This window comes from Terrapene carolina, unplaced genomic scaffold (assembly GCF_002925995.2).
Source record: "Terrapene carolina triunguis isolate 2854851 unplaced genomic scaffold, T_m_triunguis-2.0 Scaffold21, whole genome shotgun sequence".
In the NCBI taxonomy this organism is placed as follows: domain Eukaryota; kingdom Metazoa; phylum Chordata; order Testudines; family Emydidae; genus Terrapene; species Terrapene triunguis.
The window spans coordinates 2,742,377-2,759,710 of NW_020664372.1; the positions used below are offsets into that span (position 1 = coordinate 2,742,377).

Here is a 17,334-nt window from a genome sequence, read left to right on the forward strand (position 1 = left end):
GTAGCACTTAATGAAGATGCTACCTATGCTGATGGGAGACCTGGAAGGGAGTTTGCTCAGTATAGCTGCGTCACTCAGGGGTGTGGATTTTCCACATCCTTGAGCAACTGTAGTTATACCGACATAAGTTCAAAGTGTAAACCAGGGCTCAATCTCTTCTGTTATCTGTTTATAACTTGCACTTGTCTGTAAATTGAATTTAGGCCAAATCCTGCAATAAAATTTGAGCAAGCAGATGCCTCGGCCTTTGTGAATCCAATTATAGAATTGGAGCTTTACTTTGTAGGTACTTTGGGACAGGTATAATTTCTTTTTCTTTTGGCAGGTGTCTTTAGAACATTTTGGGGTTTTCTTAAAACAATCAAAATAGCAGTCTCCTGACTAATTCAGACCCCTGCTATTTTTCTTAATTCTTTTAGTGAAAGATAGAATAGGGTATCGCTTTGATTAGAAAATGTTTCAGGAGAAGTTAGCAAGGTAAGCCATCTTTCTCTTTTATCTTTAATTGCTTTTAGATTGAAGAGCTAGAAGAGAAGCTTAATGATACAATCCACCAGAAGCAGCTGTTATCTTTACGACTAGACAACCAGTTGGCATTACAGCAAGAAGATGCCAGGTACAAGAATAAACAAACCAACTTCAGCATTAATATGTATTATTGATCTAAATGCAGTGGTAGGGAATAAACCATGACAGGATGTCGGTTACTGGAAGAGCAGCTTTACTATAGGTTGTATAAGCCTTTCCAGTCTAACCCTTCACTTAAAATTCCTAACTGTAACTTGCTGACTGTAACTTTAATACAAGTAAGAATCTCTGCTGTTTTGAAAACAAAGGGCTCGAATAGGAGGAATACTTTCCCCACTTAAAATACATTTGCCACTCTTTTAATAATTCTATATCCTGAATGCCTTGGGGAGATTGGAGGGAATGACGTTTAGAAAACTGTCTTTTGGCCCTGAAAGAGCCCTCATTGAGCAGAAGTGCGTCTAGTGTTTGGGTAAATATTGATTTTGACTTGAGTCTTCTGCAACATTACAAATTGTCTAGAACCTAAAGCTAGATTTAGTAACGTGCTATTGACAAAATACCTCATTAAGGAGTTCTGTTCTCACTTCTTCTACTGACTGGTCTTAAGAAGGATTGTGAAGTGTGGTATATTATTTAGTGAAGTCTCGCAACACAACAGGAGATACACAAACTCAAGCACAGAAGTTGTGACTTTCTGTAGAAGATGTGTTACTTCTGGTGGAATTCTGCACCCAAAAATAAAAAATTTTGCGCACAATTTAAAGTTCTGCAAAATTCTGCATATTTTATTTGTCAAAATAACACAATGTAATCACACCAGTTTCAATTATTTTTGGTCATTTATTTCAAAATATCTGTCAGCAAGTATGTCTGTAACAATACAGACAACAAAAAAGATTCAGGAAATGCTTTTTGACAAATAGATTCCTTACTAGGCATATTAATACAGAACTCTTGAGTACTAATTCATTTAAACTAGAATGCAGAACCGTATTTCCTCACCCCTCAGAAGCAGTGAAAAGGCTTGGGGGAGTCGGGTAATGGAGCAGCTGAGGGAGAGGGAAGTAAATTGCTGGGAAGAAACCTGGGTGTGAACTTGGAGTGTTGTTGGGTATAGGTGGGAAAAGTATAGAACAGGTTTTTTTGGGGTGGGTGGGTAGGAAGGGATTGTTAGGAAGCTTCCCCCATGTAGACCCTGGCTGACCCCTAGCCTCTCCCATTCGGTCAGGCACATCTGCCCCTGTCCCCATGTGTCTCTGTGCCGTCACCCAGCCACTCCTCTGTACCTATGTTCCTGTACCCCCTCCCCCTTGTCCCTTTGTGTCTCTGTGCCCAGGGGTGCTGGAACAATTTTTACAGTGGGGGTGCTGAGAGCCATTGAATCAAACTAAACCCTGTATATAATAGGAACTACTTCAAGGCCGGGGGTGCGGCAGCACACCTAGTTCCCAGCACCTATGTCTGTGCCCTCACCCAGCCAGTCCCCTGTCCCTATGTAGCTCTTCACCCCCTCCCCCTGTGTCTCTGTACCTCCCCCCGTGGCCTTATGCCTCCACTCCCATTCAGCCCCTGCCTGTCTCCCCCACTAGCTCTTATGTGCCCCTGTCTGACCTCTCCCAGTACCCTACACTGTCTGTCTCCCCATAACCTCTGTTTCCTGACCTGGCCACAGGCGCTGTGATGAACACAGGCTCTCTCTTCCTTATCTGGCTGTGAGCTGCTGCTTTGTTCTATTGCCACAGTGTCCTCTGGTGGGCGAAAGGCGAAACTGCAGCAACGTTTTGGCAGAAGCTGTTTTCGGCGCAAAAAAAATTGAAATCTGCAGAGCTCATTAATTAGGCACGTGTGCAGTAGCACAGAATTCCCCCAGGGGTAATTTGTGGCAGAACTGGTCTCAGATATAAGAGCACAGTGGCTCTTGGAAAAATGTCTTCCAATTGTGTGCTTAATTGTGCCATCTTATGCTTATCTAAGTTTTGTCAAGTGCTCTGGCATCTGTACAGATGAAAAAGTGGTATGTACTGTACAAATTATTAGGCCCAGAGACTTAAAACAGTTTAGTGACTTAGATGCTTATCCAAAGTGGAAAAACATTCTCTCTTCTATCCTCCTCGGTCTACTACCCTAATATCCTGCCCATCAATAACTTACGCTTATCTTTCTTCAGAAAGATATCCCTTTTGTGAGCTAGCCTTGCTTTAGTGAACCTCAAAAAAATATGCTGGATCAAGATTTATCCTGAAACCTTGTACAACAACCCCATTAAAACTTTTTGGGTGCTTGTTTGTTTTTTAAACAGGGTAGTCCGTCCCTCTCCCCCCCCCCCCCCCCAAAAAAAAAACAACAACTAAAAAAACCTTCCTGAAAGAACAGTTTAGATTGAAAGTGTTTTTCAGTGGAGTTCAACCAAAATACAAAAGAAGTAGGCTTTCTTTACAACAATTTTGGACCTACAAAAACATATACAAACAAACAAACTCTTTTCAATGTTCAAATGTTTGGAAGTGAACAGTTAAGGGATTCAACGAGTTTTCCAATGCCATATAATCCTTCATCACTTACGATCAGCCTACCTAACTTTAGGTAGTAACATTTTAAAATGTCTATTGGTAGCATATTAACATTTGTGGAGATTGGAGTTAAGGTTCCTTGTTTGAGTGTGATTTCTAGGAATCTTGATGAGTGCATTATGATGGCTGTATGTTGGAAGTGACATGCAGTCTGTTGTGGAGGTGGTCTCTGAGTGTGATTATATTTGGATGATAAGGTGTGAATTGAAGTTATTTGGATGTTAACGTTGCTTTAACTAGAAATGTCTTAGGCTTGGTCTACACTGGAACTTTGTTGGCAAAACTTGTGTTATTCGGGGTGTTTAAACGACAAAAGTTTTACTGATGAAAAGCGCCGATGTGAACAGCGCTTTGTCGGCAGGAGCGCTCTCCTGCTCGCAAAGCCGCTGCCGCTTGTGGGGGGGTGGAAGTCTTTTTATCGTCAGGAGAGCTTTCTCCTGCTGACAAACAGCAGCTACACTGCGCGCCTTTTAGCAGCACGGCAGTGGCAGCACAGCCGTGTCGCTAAAAGCAAGGTAATGTAGACAGAGCCTTACTTTCTTACAGTTTGTGTTTGAAAGGCAATATGCTTGTGCAATCTTAATTCTAGTTAAAGATTTTTTTGTTTGTTTGTTTGTTGTAGGATTAAATTAATTGTGAACTCTTGTTCTCATCTGTAAAATTAGGATAATAATTATTTGCCTACCTCAAGTATTGTGAGGATTGATTAGTTAGGAAACAGAAATACTTTAGACATGCTTATCATAATTTTCTGATATATTTACTTAGAAAACATCAAGAGCTAATGAAACAGGAAATGGAAACCATTTTAATGAGGCAAAAACAACTAGAAGAAACAAATCATCAGTTAAGGGAGCGGGCTGGAGATATTCGTCACAGCTTGCGTGACTTGGAATTGACAGAAGATTATTATGAGAAATTGAAATCTCTTCCTGAAGATGAGCTTTCTATCCCTGAATATGTTTCTGTGAGTACTTTGTGTTCTGTATTGCTATTCAGAATATAAATCATCATGGTTTAGTAACCTGTTTGTAAAGGTTTTAATGAGTACCTTGATGCACTCTTTCTGACTCAGTGTACCTGTGAAGAAAGCAGGGAGAAGCCTTTAAAACTCAGGTTGTTCCACCCCCACCTCTTCCTTATATAATTCAGTCATTAAAAGTGGCATCCAAGTGGAAAGAAGAAGCCTTTTAAACCCAATCTTTAATGCCTAGTAGGTTGAAATGACGAGAAAGAGAAGTGGATGAGATTTGTTTTACTTGCATGATAGGCAGCAGGGAGGTTAAGTGGCAAAGGAAGGAACAGGGTGAGTATATGAGTTTGAAACACAAACTTCCTGGAACAACAATCCATCTTCTCGTTCAGTTATTCCGCCCCTGTTAGAATCTAAACAGTGCAGAGATGAAGGATCTTTCCTTGGATCTGTAAGAACATAAGAACTGTGGAACTCTCTGCCAGGGGATGTTGTGAAGGCCAAAACTATAACAGGGTTAAAAAAAGAACTAGATAAGTTCCTGGAGGATGGTCCATCAATGGCTATTAGCCAAGATGGGCAGGGATGGAACACCATGCTCTAAGTGTCCCTAGCCTTTGTTTGCCAGAGGCTCGGAATGGATGACAGGGGATGTATCATTGATTCATTCTGTTCATTCCCTCTGAAGCACCTGTCATTGGCCACGGTCAGAAGGCAGGATACTGGGCTAAATGGACCATTGGTCTGACCCAGTATGGCCGTTCTTATATGATATAGTTGGTAAATTTTCTATACCAGGCTTACAACAGAAAGTATTTTTTAGTTAAGTTTATTCTATCTAGATTTTGAATTAAAGGATATCACAAGTTTAAATTCTAGTATTTTATAGGTTAATATAGATAGCAGACATTAGCTCAGGGGTTTTCTGGTGGTCGTGACCCCTCAGGGTCACATGGTGGTTACATGGGGGTCATGAGCTATCAGCTCTGTGGGGCTGACAGCTCCTATTAAATGCCCCCTCCCCGTTTTTAATGTATAAGGGGGGTCATGCTTAGGGGCTTGCTGTGTCAAAGGGTGTAACGGTGCAGGACTCACCCCTGCGGCGCCGCCTGCTGGTTGTCCTCAGGAATTAGCATCCAGCCTCCGGAGCGCCCTCTTCAGGCTGGTGTCTCGCCGCCACTGCTGGCCCCCATGTCCCTCCCAGGACCTTGGTGCCCCTTTAACTGGGTGCTGCCCCCTGGCAGTACCCCCACAGTTCTGGGTCTCCCCCTCCCAGGGAAACCCCAACCCACTATCCCCACTTCACCTCAGTCTTGGCTACTGCCCAGTCTCCATCTAGCCCCCATTCACTGGGGCAGACTGCAGTATAAGCCACTCATCACAGGCAAAGGGGTTTGGACCTGCTGCCTCTGCCTACCCATGGGCTGCCCCATTGCAACCCTGCACCTGTTCGGCCTATAGTCAGGCCTGCAGCTTGGGGCTTTCCAGGCCAGAGCTCCCAGCTCCCCTGGCCCTTCCCCAGCCCTGCTCCCAATCTAGCTGTCTTGCTTAGGTCCCTACAGCCAGGCCCTTCTCCCTCTACAAGCAGGGGGAGACTTACTGGGCTTCTGGCTCACAGCCTCTTATAGGGGCCAGCTGGGCCTGATTGGGGCATGGCCACAGCTGAGCCTACTTTCCCCAATCAGCCCAGGCTTCTTGCCCTGCCACGGCCCTCTCCTGGGCTGTTTCAAGCCCTGCAGGGCAGGAGCGAGTATCCACCCTGCTACAAACGGGTTACCAATACAAATAGTCTGAAAACCACTGCTTGAGTTAGTGAGTTGAATGTTTTGTTTTGGTTAGTGTTAACATTTTTTCCACTACAGTGGTGCTACAGTGATATTTTGCTGTTGCACAGAGCATGTAACCAACATTTTAAATGTAATTTTCAAATAGTTCTGAAAGAATTCAGGAACTTTACAATTATGTGTTCTCCTTACTATAGGTTCTACAGGTCAGGTAAGTCCCATTTATTCATGACATTGCATGGAAGTTTCTAAAGTTTTATAAAGGTAATAGACACCTGTTGTGGATCAAGTATAGACATGACAGAAGTACCAGCAGATCTGTATTTCCAGACACACAATGTCAACAAGGAGAAAAAAACCCCATAAACCTTAAATTAAATTTTTCGTCTGAAAAGTGTCTATGTATAAATTACATCGGTGTGCTCAAAAATGTGTGTACTGAGTATTGTGTGCTTGCTTTAGTGACTAAAATATAAATTTTGCTATTCTTGTCATCTCTGCATACTTCCGTTCCTCATGAAGAATCAACAAAATTATTTTCTCACTTTCACCTGTGAAATCCCATTGTCTTCATTGTGTTTGCACAGAACTTGAATAAACTAAGGGTAGAACTTGTCATGTAGAATTTTTATTATATGAACAGGAAAAAATGCAGTCTTAATTGGCATCCCACAGCTTGTGGCAGCTTGAGTTTCTTGGACTGCAGCTAGCGAAACCATCTTTATACTTGTAAATATAATAAATAAATGTGACTTACTTGACCCAAGGAGGCCAGTTCTAGTCTGCAGCAGGTCTCTGGAATGGCTCTAATGACACTATAATGTACCATCACATGGAGGATTTAAATAAAAATACAGGCATGTTTTAATCTCCACTTGTTTGTTGATAATTAGACATAATTCCAAAGTTGGACTTGTTTTAAAAGAAAAAAAAAAAAAAAAATCTATTCTCAGATTTTATATATTGTGACAAAGTTCCTCCTCTACCTTGGTGGGTCCTGCGCTTATTAGCAGATTTGCTCGCTCCACAGATTCACCATGTGGGTCGGGAAACAGCCCAGAGACCTTCCCCTCTGGTAGAAGGCACAGTCCAGGTCAATTCCTCCTGTGTCTGATCAGGAGTTGGGAAGTTTGAGGGGAACCCGGGCCCGCCCTCTACTCCGGGTTCCAGCCCAGGGCCCTGTGGACTGCAGCTGTCTAGAATGCCTCCTGTAACAGCTGTGCGACAGCTACAACTCCCTGGGCTACTTTCCCATGGCCTCCTCCCAACACCTTCTTTATCCTCACCACAGAACCTTTCTCCTTGTGTTCGATAATGCTTGTACTCCTCCGTCTTCCAGCAATATGTCTTCTCACTCTCTGCTCCTAGTGCCTCTTGCACCCAGCTCCTCGCATGCACACCACAAACTGAAGTGAGTTCCTTTTTAAACTCAGGTGCCCTGATTAGCTAGCCTGTCCTAATTGATTCTAGCAGTTTCTTAATTGGCTCCAGGTGTCTTAATTATCCTGCCTGTTTTAATTGGTCCTAGCAGGTTCCTGATTACTCTAGTGCAGCCCCTGCTCTGGTCACTCAGGGAACAGAAAACTACTCATCCAGTGACCAGTATATTTGCCCTCTACCAGACTCCTGTACCCCACTGGTCTGGGTCTGTCACACACATTTTTTATATGTGAATATATTGTATGTATAATATATAAAGAACTTCAGGACTTCGAAGGTGATAGATGAAATGATCTCTTTCAAAGCATTCAAAATGTAGGGGAGAAATAAAGTTTGACTGAAGGTGGATAGTTAAACAACTGTGGTGCCAATCTGTGTGTGTGCGTGTATACGTATGGTGTGCCACTGCATAAGCAAATAGTGCATTCCACCATTCTCTATATTTAATTTGTAGCTTTTTCAAACCACATAGTTACGATCCCAAGAGTATTGATATAGAAAAACATATATATATAATGCACAGATTTGTGCATTTTTTAAAATATATTTTGTTTGATTTTTAAAAAGGCCTAGTTGACTTAGGCTAAAGCCCTTTCAGTAAGGGCTTTTAAAGCCTGCTGTAAGAAATCTTTGAAAATAAATTTTATAACGGGATCACTGGTAAGGCCGTTCACCATAGAAGCAAGTGTTTGTCAGAATACAAACTACAGGGTGTAATTAACCTTGTACCTGTTATAAATGAGAAGCTGGAAAAAAGAGATCTCATCACGATGATTGGAAGAATTACTTATAAATGCTTGACAATGCTCATTCTAAAGTAGAGACCACTGGAATTCTTATTTCTTTGGTAGCTGAATTTCCCTTTTTCTTTCTTTTCTCAAATTTAAATAGGTAAGCATCAACATTTTGGGAGTCAATATTTTACTTTGGAACTTCTTTCAATAAACATCCCAGTGACTGGTCGCCCTCCTCTTTCTTTCTCTCACACTTGCAGCAGAAGGAAATGGAGGATAATTCATATCCCATCTGTACATCTACAAAGTAGTGCTTTTAGCAGTGTTGGCGATTATGTGTGACTGACAGGGATTATGATTTTGATCCTCATTGGCTTCACCTGGCATGATGAATAAAAATATTTCTGTTCAGAAGTGGTGGGGGGAGAAAGGGGTAATGTTGATTTTAAACTTGGTGAGAAAATTTTTAGAAGTATGAAGGGAATATGTGAGGATCATGAGCCACATCAACTGCTTTTATGTTAGTTGCGTGTTTAATGGTTGAATGAAGATAAAATGGAGTAAGAGAAGCTACTATTGTGGTACTCTACTCTGTTGCAACTAATTAGTATGAATGCTTAGTGTGGAAAGAATAAAAACAAGGAAGAAAAAATTGAGTCTGAAAGACTATTGAATACAAACAGTGGCCATGTCTACAATGCGATCAATGCAGCAGTGTTGATTTAGTGGGTTTGGTGAACATACGCTAAGTCGATGGGAGAGTACTCTCCCATTGAAGTCTGTACTCCACCTCCCCGAGAGGCGAAAGCTATGTCAACAGGAGAGTGTCTTCCATCGACATAGGTTGACTTACAGTGGTGTCTACACTGTGCTAAGTTACATCGACTTCAGTTACATAACTTACGTAGCTGAAATAGCGTAACTTAGATTGACTTACAGCGTTAGTGTAGATCAGCCCAGTATAATAGAGTAGTACATGTAAAAAGTTGTGTAGTAAGTAATATATGTGTTAATAGAAAGTATTAACTTTTCTGTAAAACAAATATGAGATTTTTAAGTTAGTGGCATAAAATGTTTTAATTGTTCTCTTACTAGAATTTATTTGTTTTTTCCTAATTTCGAGGGTGTTTAATATCTGCATTTTTGAGGAGTGACAGTGTTGTTTGCTTTCTTTTCTAGATTCGATTCTATGAAGTAGTCCATCCATTAAGAAAAGAAGTAAATGAACTACAGATGAAAAAAGACAGCCTATCAGAAGACCTAAGTTATTACAAGTCCCAGTTGAAGTGTGTGATGGAGGTTTGTATGCTTTAGCTATGAAAATGAGTAGTAAAATAACCCTGTTCTGTTAAGTGGGTACATTTCCATTCCAGTTACCTTTCAGATCAGGTAGGAGACTAGAGGTTTAATAGTGGGGCATTAATTTTTTTAATACTTGCAAAGCAGTTGTTTTCTCACAATATTGATTTGCTTAATATTTGTACTAATAAGGAAAATCTGTATCTCTGTCATCGGGTGCATATTTAATAAAAAATTAGAAAACTTTGACAGATATTCTGTTTGGAAACACGTCTGCTGTACTGTCGCATTTACCTCTTTTTATTTATTTTTTAAATTTCCTTGGTTTTATTCTTTCCCTATTTATTTATTGCTAAAGACTTGAAAACAGGATCGCGGTGCTTTGATGTTCACCTTCTCTTGCTATTTGTTCCTCAACTGAAATAATAATCTTTATGATCTCAAACTGGACCCCATAGCAATTAATTGTGATGCCACAAATAAAAGACTGACTACAATTAAGGAATAAGTTATTCAAATTTACTTTAAATCATGTTGTCTTTCTTCTAGTAAAGAAGGGGAAGAGACACAAAAAAAGCAGAAATATCTTTTTTTTCCCCCCCCAAAGTACACCTCTACCCCGATATAACGCGGTCCTCGGGAGCCAAAAAATCTCACCGCCTTATAGGTGAGACCACATTATATTGGGTTCGGTCCGGTACGGCGTACCGGTGCCGTGCCGGACTGGACTGGCTTCCCCGGCAGTGATTTAAAGGGCCCGGTGCTCCAGCTGCTGCGGGGAGCCCCAGGCCCTTTAAATCACTGCCGGAGCTCTGGCAGCGGGGCTCGGGCGGGGATTTAAAGGGCCTGGGCTCCACACGAATTTGGATATAATGTGGTAAAGCAGCGGGGCTCAGGTGGTGCTTTAAAGGGCCCGGGGCTCCCTGCTGCTTTACCACGTTATATCTGAATTCGTGTTATATCAGGTCGCGTTCTATCGGGATAGAGGTGTATATTGAAACATTGGCTGCGCTCAGTATCATAAAATTTCTTTTTAAAGAATACATCTAAGATTTACACTGTTGTGCACAGAGCTAGAATTAAGATAATTGCATCGCTGTAGTTAAGGTTGCGACAACACATTTTCTTTTCCAAATCCTTGATAATAGTTGCTTAGGCTGACTCATTTTACCTTTTCCCCTGAAACTTTTCATGGCTGGTTCAGCCTATAAGTGTGTGTTTTGGGAAAATTAAAGCACTGTCTGTTCTTGAGTTATCACAATGACTTATTTTATTTTATTAATGGACATTAAAAATGGCTTTTGTACTTGGCTAACTTGTAAATTATTGATTTTAAAATTTCAGCGATATAGACATGTGAACCAGTGTTTTTTCTACCTTGTTTGATGAAATTTGTGTTTTAAATTACTCTAAAGAGATTTGAAAATAACAATGTATTGTGCATGCACAGCATTTCTCTACCCCCTCTTACTTCACCTTCCCTCCCCTTCAAAAAATGCAACTGCCTGCTTTTCTCCTTAAAGAACATCCATCATTGTGTACTTAATATATTCACATTCAAATAATTATAGGTGTAGGTACTTAAATGTAGTAGTGTTTAAAACACCCTTGAGACAAGGGAGAGACTAAAACTTTTATAATGATATCCAGGTAAGGGCCTTATCCTGTGAAATGCTGAACACCCTTATCTTACTCCTTTGACTTAATTCTATTTCTTTAGTAAATTTTTAACTTAAAACAAAAGTAAAATAATGCCTTTCATGATCATTTAGTATTGCTTCCATAGTTTAACTTTCTCCTGTCTTTAGATACTATACCTGTGCAAATGAAAAACGTCTCTTAAGGTTCTGCTGTCTGTAAAATATTTTCTCTCCTTCTAGTTTAACTAGGCACATTATAAACCAGCAGTTCAATCTTTGTTTAAATTATGGAGGAAATTTAGCAGTTACGGAAATTGGAGTTAATTTCATACATTTAACCTCAGTCATGATCTGTATGAATCATACTGTTTCAGTCCAAGGCCTGACTTGAACAGACACTGCCACTTATGGGGGCAAATTCAACTGTGAATTAAATATTGCCATAAAGGGATAAGAATGATAAAGTTAAAAGTTTAAGTTGCATCCCCCTGTTACTTGGTTTTTCCTTTTCTACATCCTTATACTCATTTTATGTGCAGTAAATGCCAGATTGGGACAGATATCACAATCACTTGTTTTCTGACCACCTTAAATCTGACCTGAATATACATCACCCATGAATTTGGAATTTGCACCCCTTCTCAGGTCTAAGAATGATGATTTTATGATGGAGACAAATGTTAGTTGGATAAGAGGTGGTGACAACCAAACATGTTTTGTTTGTGCTGGAATCATAATTTGAAAGCTCTTCCCCAATATGTTAACCCATTCTGTTACTTAAAAATAAATTATCCCCTTTTTTTAATACAGTTAAAATTCTGAAAGGTAATCCAATTTCAGACGAATGCTACTAAAATGGGATATGTTACAATAACTGCAGTCATATTAAAACAGATGTAATCAGTTTAAGCTTTATCATCTTAGATTTGTTTTCCCCTCACCACATGGTGGCAGCATCTATCTATCTATTGACTGACCATCCCAGGGATTTGAAATATATTGTTTTTCCTTTTATGCCAGTAATTAGAAAGCAGCATCCTGTCTATGTTGAATCAGGAATGTTGTATTTTACAGCCTGTACCCACATCACCATATTTAAATTGTAAGGCAGCTGGCTGGTGAGATTGAATGCCAAATAAGTTAAATATTGACAGGACAAAAGATCAAACAGTGGAATGTCACAAGAAAAAGGATTTCCCCCTGAGCAATTCTGATATGACTAGCTATAAATATTGAATGTTCTTAAGTTTGGTAGCTGTCTGTGAGTCAGGTTAGATAATCTGTAGCATGTATTCTGTATTCATTCTTTCCTATAAATGAAGCAAGTTCCACAAAAACATGTTATGAACCGTGATATAGTGCAATAGGTGGCTTAATGAAGCTAGGGCTGACATGCACTATTTGATTCATGGAAACATTTAGGATCTACATATTGAGTTTCAGGCAAGAAGTTTAAGATTAATTTAGTGATCTGCTGACTACCAGTGTGTTACCATATATCGTATTCTAAAGGGCTAAGAAAAAACAAGATCAGGAAAAATGCAGAATGAATATTGACAAAAGGATTAAGAGGAATAAAGGCTATTAGAAATACCATTCAGGAAGTTATGCTTTAGGCAGACCAAGTTATTGGAGTGAAATTTAATGGCCTGTGATACACAGGAGATCAGACTAGATGATCTAAAGGTCCCTCTGACTTTAAATGCTATTAATCTATGAAACCTAACAGGGAAGAATGTGAGTGAGAAAGTAGCCACGTTAATCAACTAATTAAAATAAGAAGAGGAAAAAAGTAGGCCAAATATATATAGCTCAATATTTCTTGACAGTGAAAGATCTATTAGGTTGTGATGTAGTCTGCCAAGAGAAGAGGTGTAGGCCCCATCATTCAGACACACAAAGCTAGACTACACCTAATGCAACAAGTCTTTTTTGGTTTTATTCTCACAGTTACCACATCATTAAGTCAAGTAAATATCAACGGAGCTTTGATTATTTTAAAATGTGTTTTTACTTATAGAGCTATGAAGATGAGCGAAGAAGTCGTTCAGAGCTAGAAGTTAGATGTCAACGTTTGACACTGGAACTAGCAGATACCAAACAGATGATTCAGCAAGGTGACTACAGACAGGAGAATTATGATAAAGTAAAACGGTCAGTGCATCTCCAGAGTACATATGCTCAATGATATTAATAGAAAATTATGTCAATATTTTTGTTAATCAAGGTGATAGCCCTTAATGTGAACTCCATTTTGTTTTTTGACTCATGCCTGCTCACAAATATATTGTGGATAAATTATTCCTCAACTTGATAAGTAAATTGTTCAGCTTATGGCGATGTCTGATTCCGCAAGAAACACTGAACAACATTTTCAAACCTGGTTGCCTGAAGCTAGGTGCCTAAAGTTGAAGTGGCCTGATTTTTCAGGAGGGCTAAGCAACCCGTTCCCAGTGAAGAAAAAAGCTGCAGTTGCTGAATGTTTTGGAAAATTAGACTACTTAAACAGAAATGGTCTGTTTATTCAAGTGTTCTGACTTTTCCAAAATATTCAGCATGTGCAGCTCTTGTCGACTTCATTGGGATCTGGGGTTGCCTGGCCCTCCTGTAAAAATCAGTCTGCTTCTACCAAAATAAGATTTTTTTAGGAACCTAGCTTTAGGCATCCGGGTTAGAAAATTTTGGCCCATGATTCTTTCCTATTTATTGAAGACATGATAGAACCCTTCCTAATTTCCTTTAATCCATATAGTTAGTGTTGCATAGCATACTGGATTCGTTTTATTTGCATTTCAGCTAAACAAATATTAATATTAGTTTAATAAAATACAGCTGTGTCCCAAAATGCTTCACAGAGTTAAGTAATAAAGGGCTTTGTGCTCCCCTTCATGCTGCTAGAGGGAGAGATGCCCGCAAAGCAATGCAAAGCGGCAGGCCTGGGGATCCACAGATTTGGAAACAGAGTTCCCCTGCGGGTTCCGCTGTGAGCACAGATTTAAAAGGTTCATTGTGAAAGGATCCTTATAGTTACCTCAGGAAGGTATTTCCTTCCTGGAAGCTATTTTTTCCCTTATTTCTAAAATGTATCTACTGGTGTTTGTTCGTTTTATGCTGTGAGTGCCTATCCTGTAAATTACAATTGCAAAATAATGCAAAAATATATGTATTTCAGCCCAGCCCACAGATGAGCTTTGCTGTGTCCAGAAGGTTAATAAATCTGGCCTCTGGCAGATCAGTGGGGGCTTAAGTTCCAACACTGAGGACTCCATACAGAAAAAACAACTTGCCATCAACCCCTCTCTTGTCTTGTTTACATTGAGCAAGATCAGGCACCTCTGCTGATCTTAAGTGTGGCAATATGTCATTGAGAGAGTTGATCTCTCCGATAGCCAGGTCTTGAGTCATTCGTGGCTTCTAAGTTAAAACCAGCAGTTTGCATTCTACCTGAAAGTTCATTGGAAATCAATATATGTCATGGATCACTGATCTAATGTGCTTCCAATATCCAACTCCATTTAATAAGCAAGTCGCATCATTTTTCACTAGCTTCAGCTTCTGAAAAGTTTTAGAATGTTGCCCTATGCAGAGTGCATTATAGCAATCTAATCTCAAGGTGACAAAGGTGTAAGTAGTTGTGGCAAAGTTTCCATTTGGGAGAGTAGGTTGCAGTTATCTTGCTAAGTGCAGATGGTAAAAAAAGCACTCTTGGGCATGGCTACTGTCCGGGAATCCAGGAATAGCACATGATCTAACTGTGTGTCCACATTGAACATCAGTTTTACAAAGTGGTTGCACTCCCTCGGAGTTTTGCCAAGTCTTCTGGCTCCTTACCCTATTTGCCAACATTATGTCAGTCTTGTTTGGGTTACATTATAGTTGGCTAGTTTTCATCCCAGCCCCAAGCTGGCACTGAATAACTTGTTCCACTGCTCTGACTGGGTCAGATATTATAGAGATGTAGACCTGGAGAATCATAGGCATGCTGAATGCATTATAACCCATGTCTCCTCACTAACTTTCCCAGCAATATCATACGTATGTTGAACAAGAGGATGATATAGCTCAGGGATCGGCAACCTTTGGCCCGCGACCCGCCAGGTAAGAACCCTGGCGGGCCTGGCCGGTTTGTTTACCTGCCACGTCCACAGGTTTGGCCGATCGTGGCTCCCACTGGCCACGGTTCGCCGTCCCAGGCCAATGGGGACTGCGCGAAGTGGCGGCCAGCAAATCCCTCGGCCCGCGCTGCTTCCCGCAGCCCCCATTGGCCTGGAGCGGCGAACTGCGGCCAGTGGGAGCCGTGATCGGCCGAACCTGCGGACGCGGAAGGTAAACAAATCAGCCTGGCCCGCCATGGTGCTTACCCTGGCGAGCCGTGTGCCACAGGTTGCCGATCCCTGATATAGCTCCATGTACCACTTTAGAAGAGAGAACCTTCAGGACAGAGGAACAGTTGTTCACAACAATCCTTTGGGTTCTCTCAGAAAGATGGGGATGAAATCACTCAAGCATTTTCATTCACTCCTGCAACTGTCTGCAAAAGAGTCAACCAAATGTCGTGGTCAGTGGTATGAAAGTCTTCTGACAGATTTAAAGAATAGGCATAGACACTTTAGCATTGTCCATTGTTAAAAGGAGACAATAATATGGCCCTAAGTTAAATTTGAGAAATACAAAAGCAGAGGGAGAAGAGAAATGTAGTGTAGACCAGCTAGATATGTTTTCAGATGAGAAATATGAAAATAGTTGAAAGTTGAATAGTAATAAGGTGAAATGGCACAAGAAAGCAGTTCCAGATAACAGGAAATGCAGAAGTGAAGGACTTGCACTAATAGTGGCTACATTGAATGAAGGGAAAGAGATGCCAATGTTAGATGAACACAGAGGATGGATGAAATTAAAGAGATACATGAGGTTTGAGGACTTATTTTCATTTCATTGAATGAATTTCATAATATTTTGGTTTTGCTTTAATAGTGAACGAGATGCATTTGAACACGAATTGTCAGAGCTCAGAAGAAAATATGAAATATTAGAAGTGTCGCACAAAGCACAAGCCAAAGAAAGAAATGACTTATCAAAAGAGGTAAACTTGTATTTTTTGAGTGATTGTCTGCATGGATTCTATTCCTGGTGTGTGAAGTAGGATTATTTTTAAAAGTAGTGTCCATTGGGGCCACGCCTGCACACTTCATACCTTTATGCTCTCCCACCTGAGGACATAAAGGATGGAGTGGGCCCAAACGCTCCTCAGTTCCTAGCTGTTACAGCCAATGGTAGTGAAAGGGAACCCCATGCAGTGTCCATTTAATCAGTGAAATTTTCCTTAGCCTTGTGTATATTATGTAGTATAGTTATCATTGCTGGTATTGTTAATATAGTTTTTTCTTTTTTATTCTCCTGGCAAATAGATAAAGATATAATTAAGTTTCACTTAGCCTAGAAATCCCACCCACCCCTTTGTATAGGGGATGCTAGCATTATAGTAGAAGCCATGTCACTGGGGTTTAAGACATGTTCCTCATATGATTCTGTGATGTCTGTTAACAACAGACACTCACAGTGCTCGCTCTGTCTTGGAGAAGGACATGTCCTTGAGCAATGTTCTATCTTGTTCATTCTCCAAATACGTTCAGAACGAGGGAATATGTCTGGAAATATTCCTGCTGTGGCAATCAATGCAAGCATCCTCATATACTGAGCAGAGCTACAGCCAGGCCTTTAGACATCAGATCTGCCTCTCTCTGTTAAGGTCCCATTGAGCCATGATTCCCCTACTAGCTCTCAAGCCACATTCACTCAGAGGCCTTGTTTGGACCACTACATTGGCATCAATGTCTGGTAGGGGCAGAAAGGAGCACTATTCCAAAGATGAGCCCAGATTCAGGTCACCATCCCTGGCACATGACAGATTGAGACCGAAGGATCACCATCTTCCAAGTCAGCACATACAATACCCTCTGAATAAGTGGAGCATGCTAACCTGGGTACCTCGAACCTTGTCACAGAATGATTCTGTGAAAATAGCCACAGCACCTTCCATTCGATACTGACTACCTTTGTGATACCCGCTACCTGGGCACTGTCTGTCTTTGCACCTAAGCCATTCACTGTGACTTGGTAGAGGTCCCAATAACATAGTCACCTTTCTTGGAAAGAGTAAGGCTGGTGATAGCCAAACCACCAACTTCAGAATCAACTCAGAGGAGGTGTACTTTTCCTCCATTGCTATATCCTTTCACTCCAAAGAGCCTTGCCCTGCACATTAATGATGGTCTACTGGAGCCTACAAAAGACTGTCTTGCACAAAACTCCATTCATCTTGGCCAGATCAAAAAAAGAACTAAGGAGATATCAGATCTCTGC

The 17,334-nt window shown here is 40.7% G+C and overlaps 1 protein-coding gene across 2 annotated transcripts in view; it reads left to right on the plus strand.

Moving 5' to 3' along the window:
- The window catches only part of PIBF1 (progesterone immunomodulatory binding factor 1), a 196,872-nt gene that overhangs the window by 3,417 nt on the left and 176,121 nt on the right, over window positions 1-17,334 (plus strand). For both annotated transcript variants that reach the window (XM_024212024.2, XM_024212017.3), the window contains 5 exons: window positions 516-616; window positions 3,870-4,068; window positions 9,212-9,331; window positions 12,992-13,125; window positions 15,946-16,054. In XM_024212024.2, coding sequence (XP_024067792.2) covers window positions 516-616; window positions 3,870-4,068; window positions 9,212-9,331; window positions 12,992-13,125; window positions 15,946-16,054 — 663 coding nt within the window. The remainder of the gene's footprint in view (window positions 1-515; window positions 617-3,869; window positions 4,069-9,211; window positions 9,332-12,991; window positions 13,126-15,945; window positions 16,055-17,334) is intronic.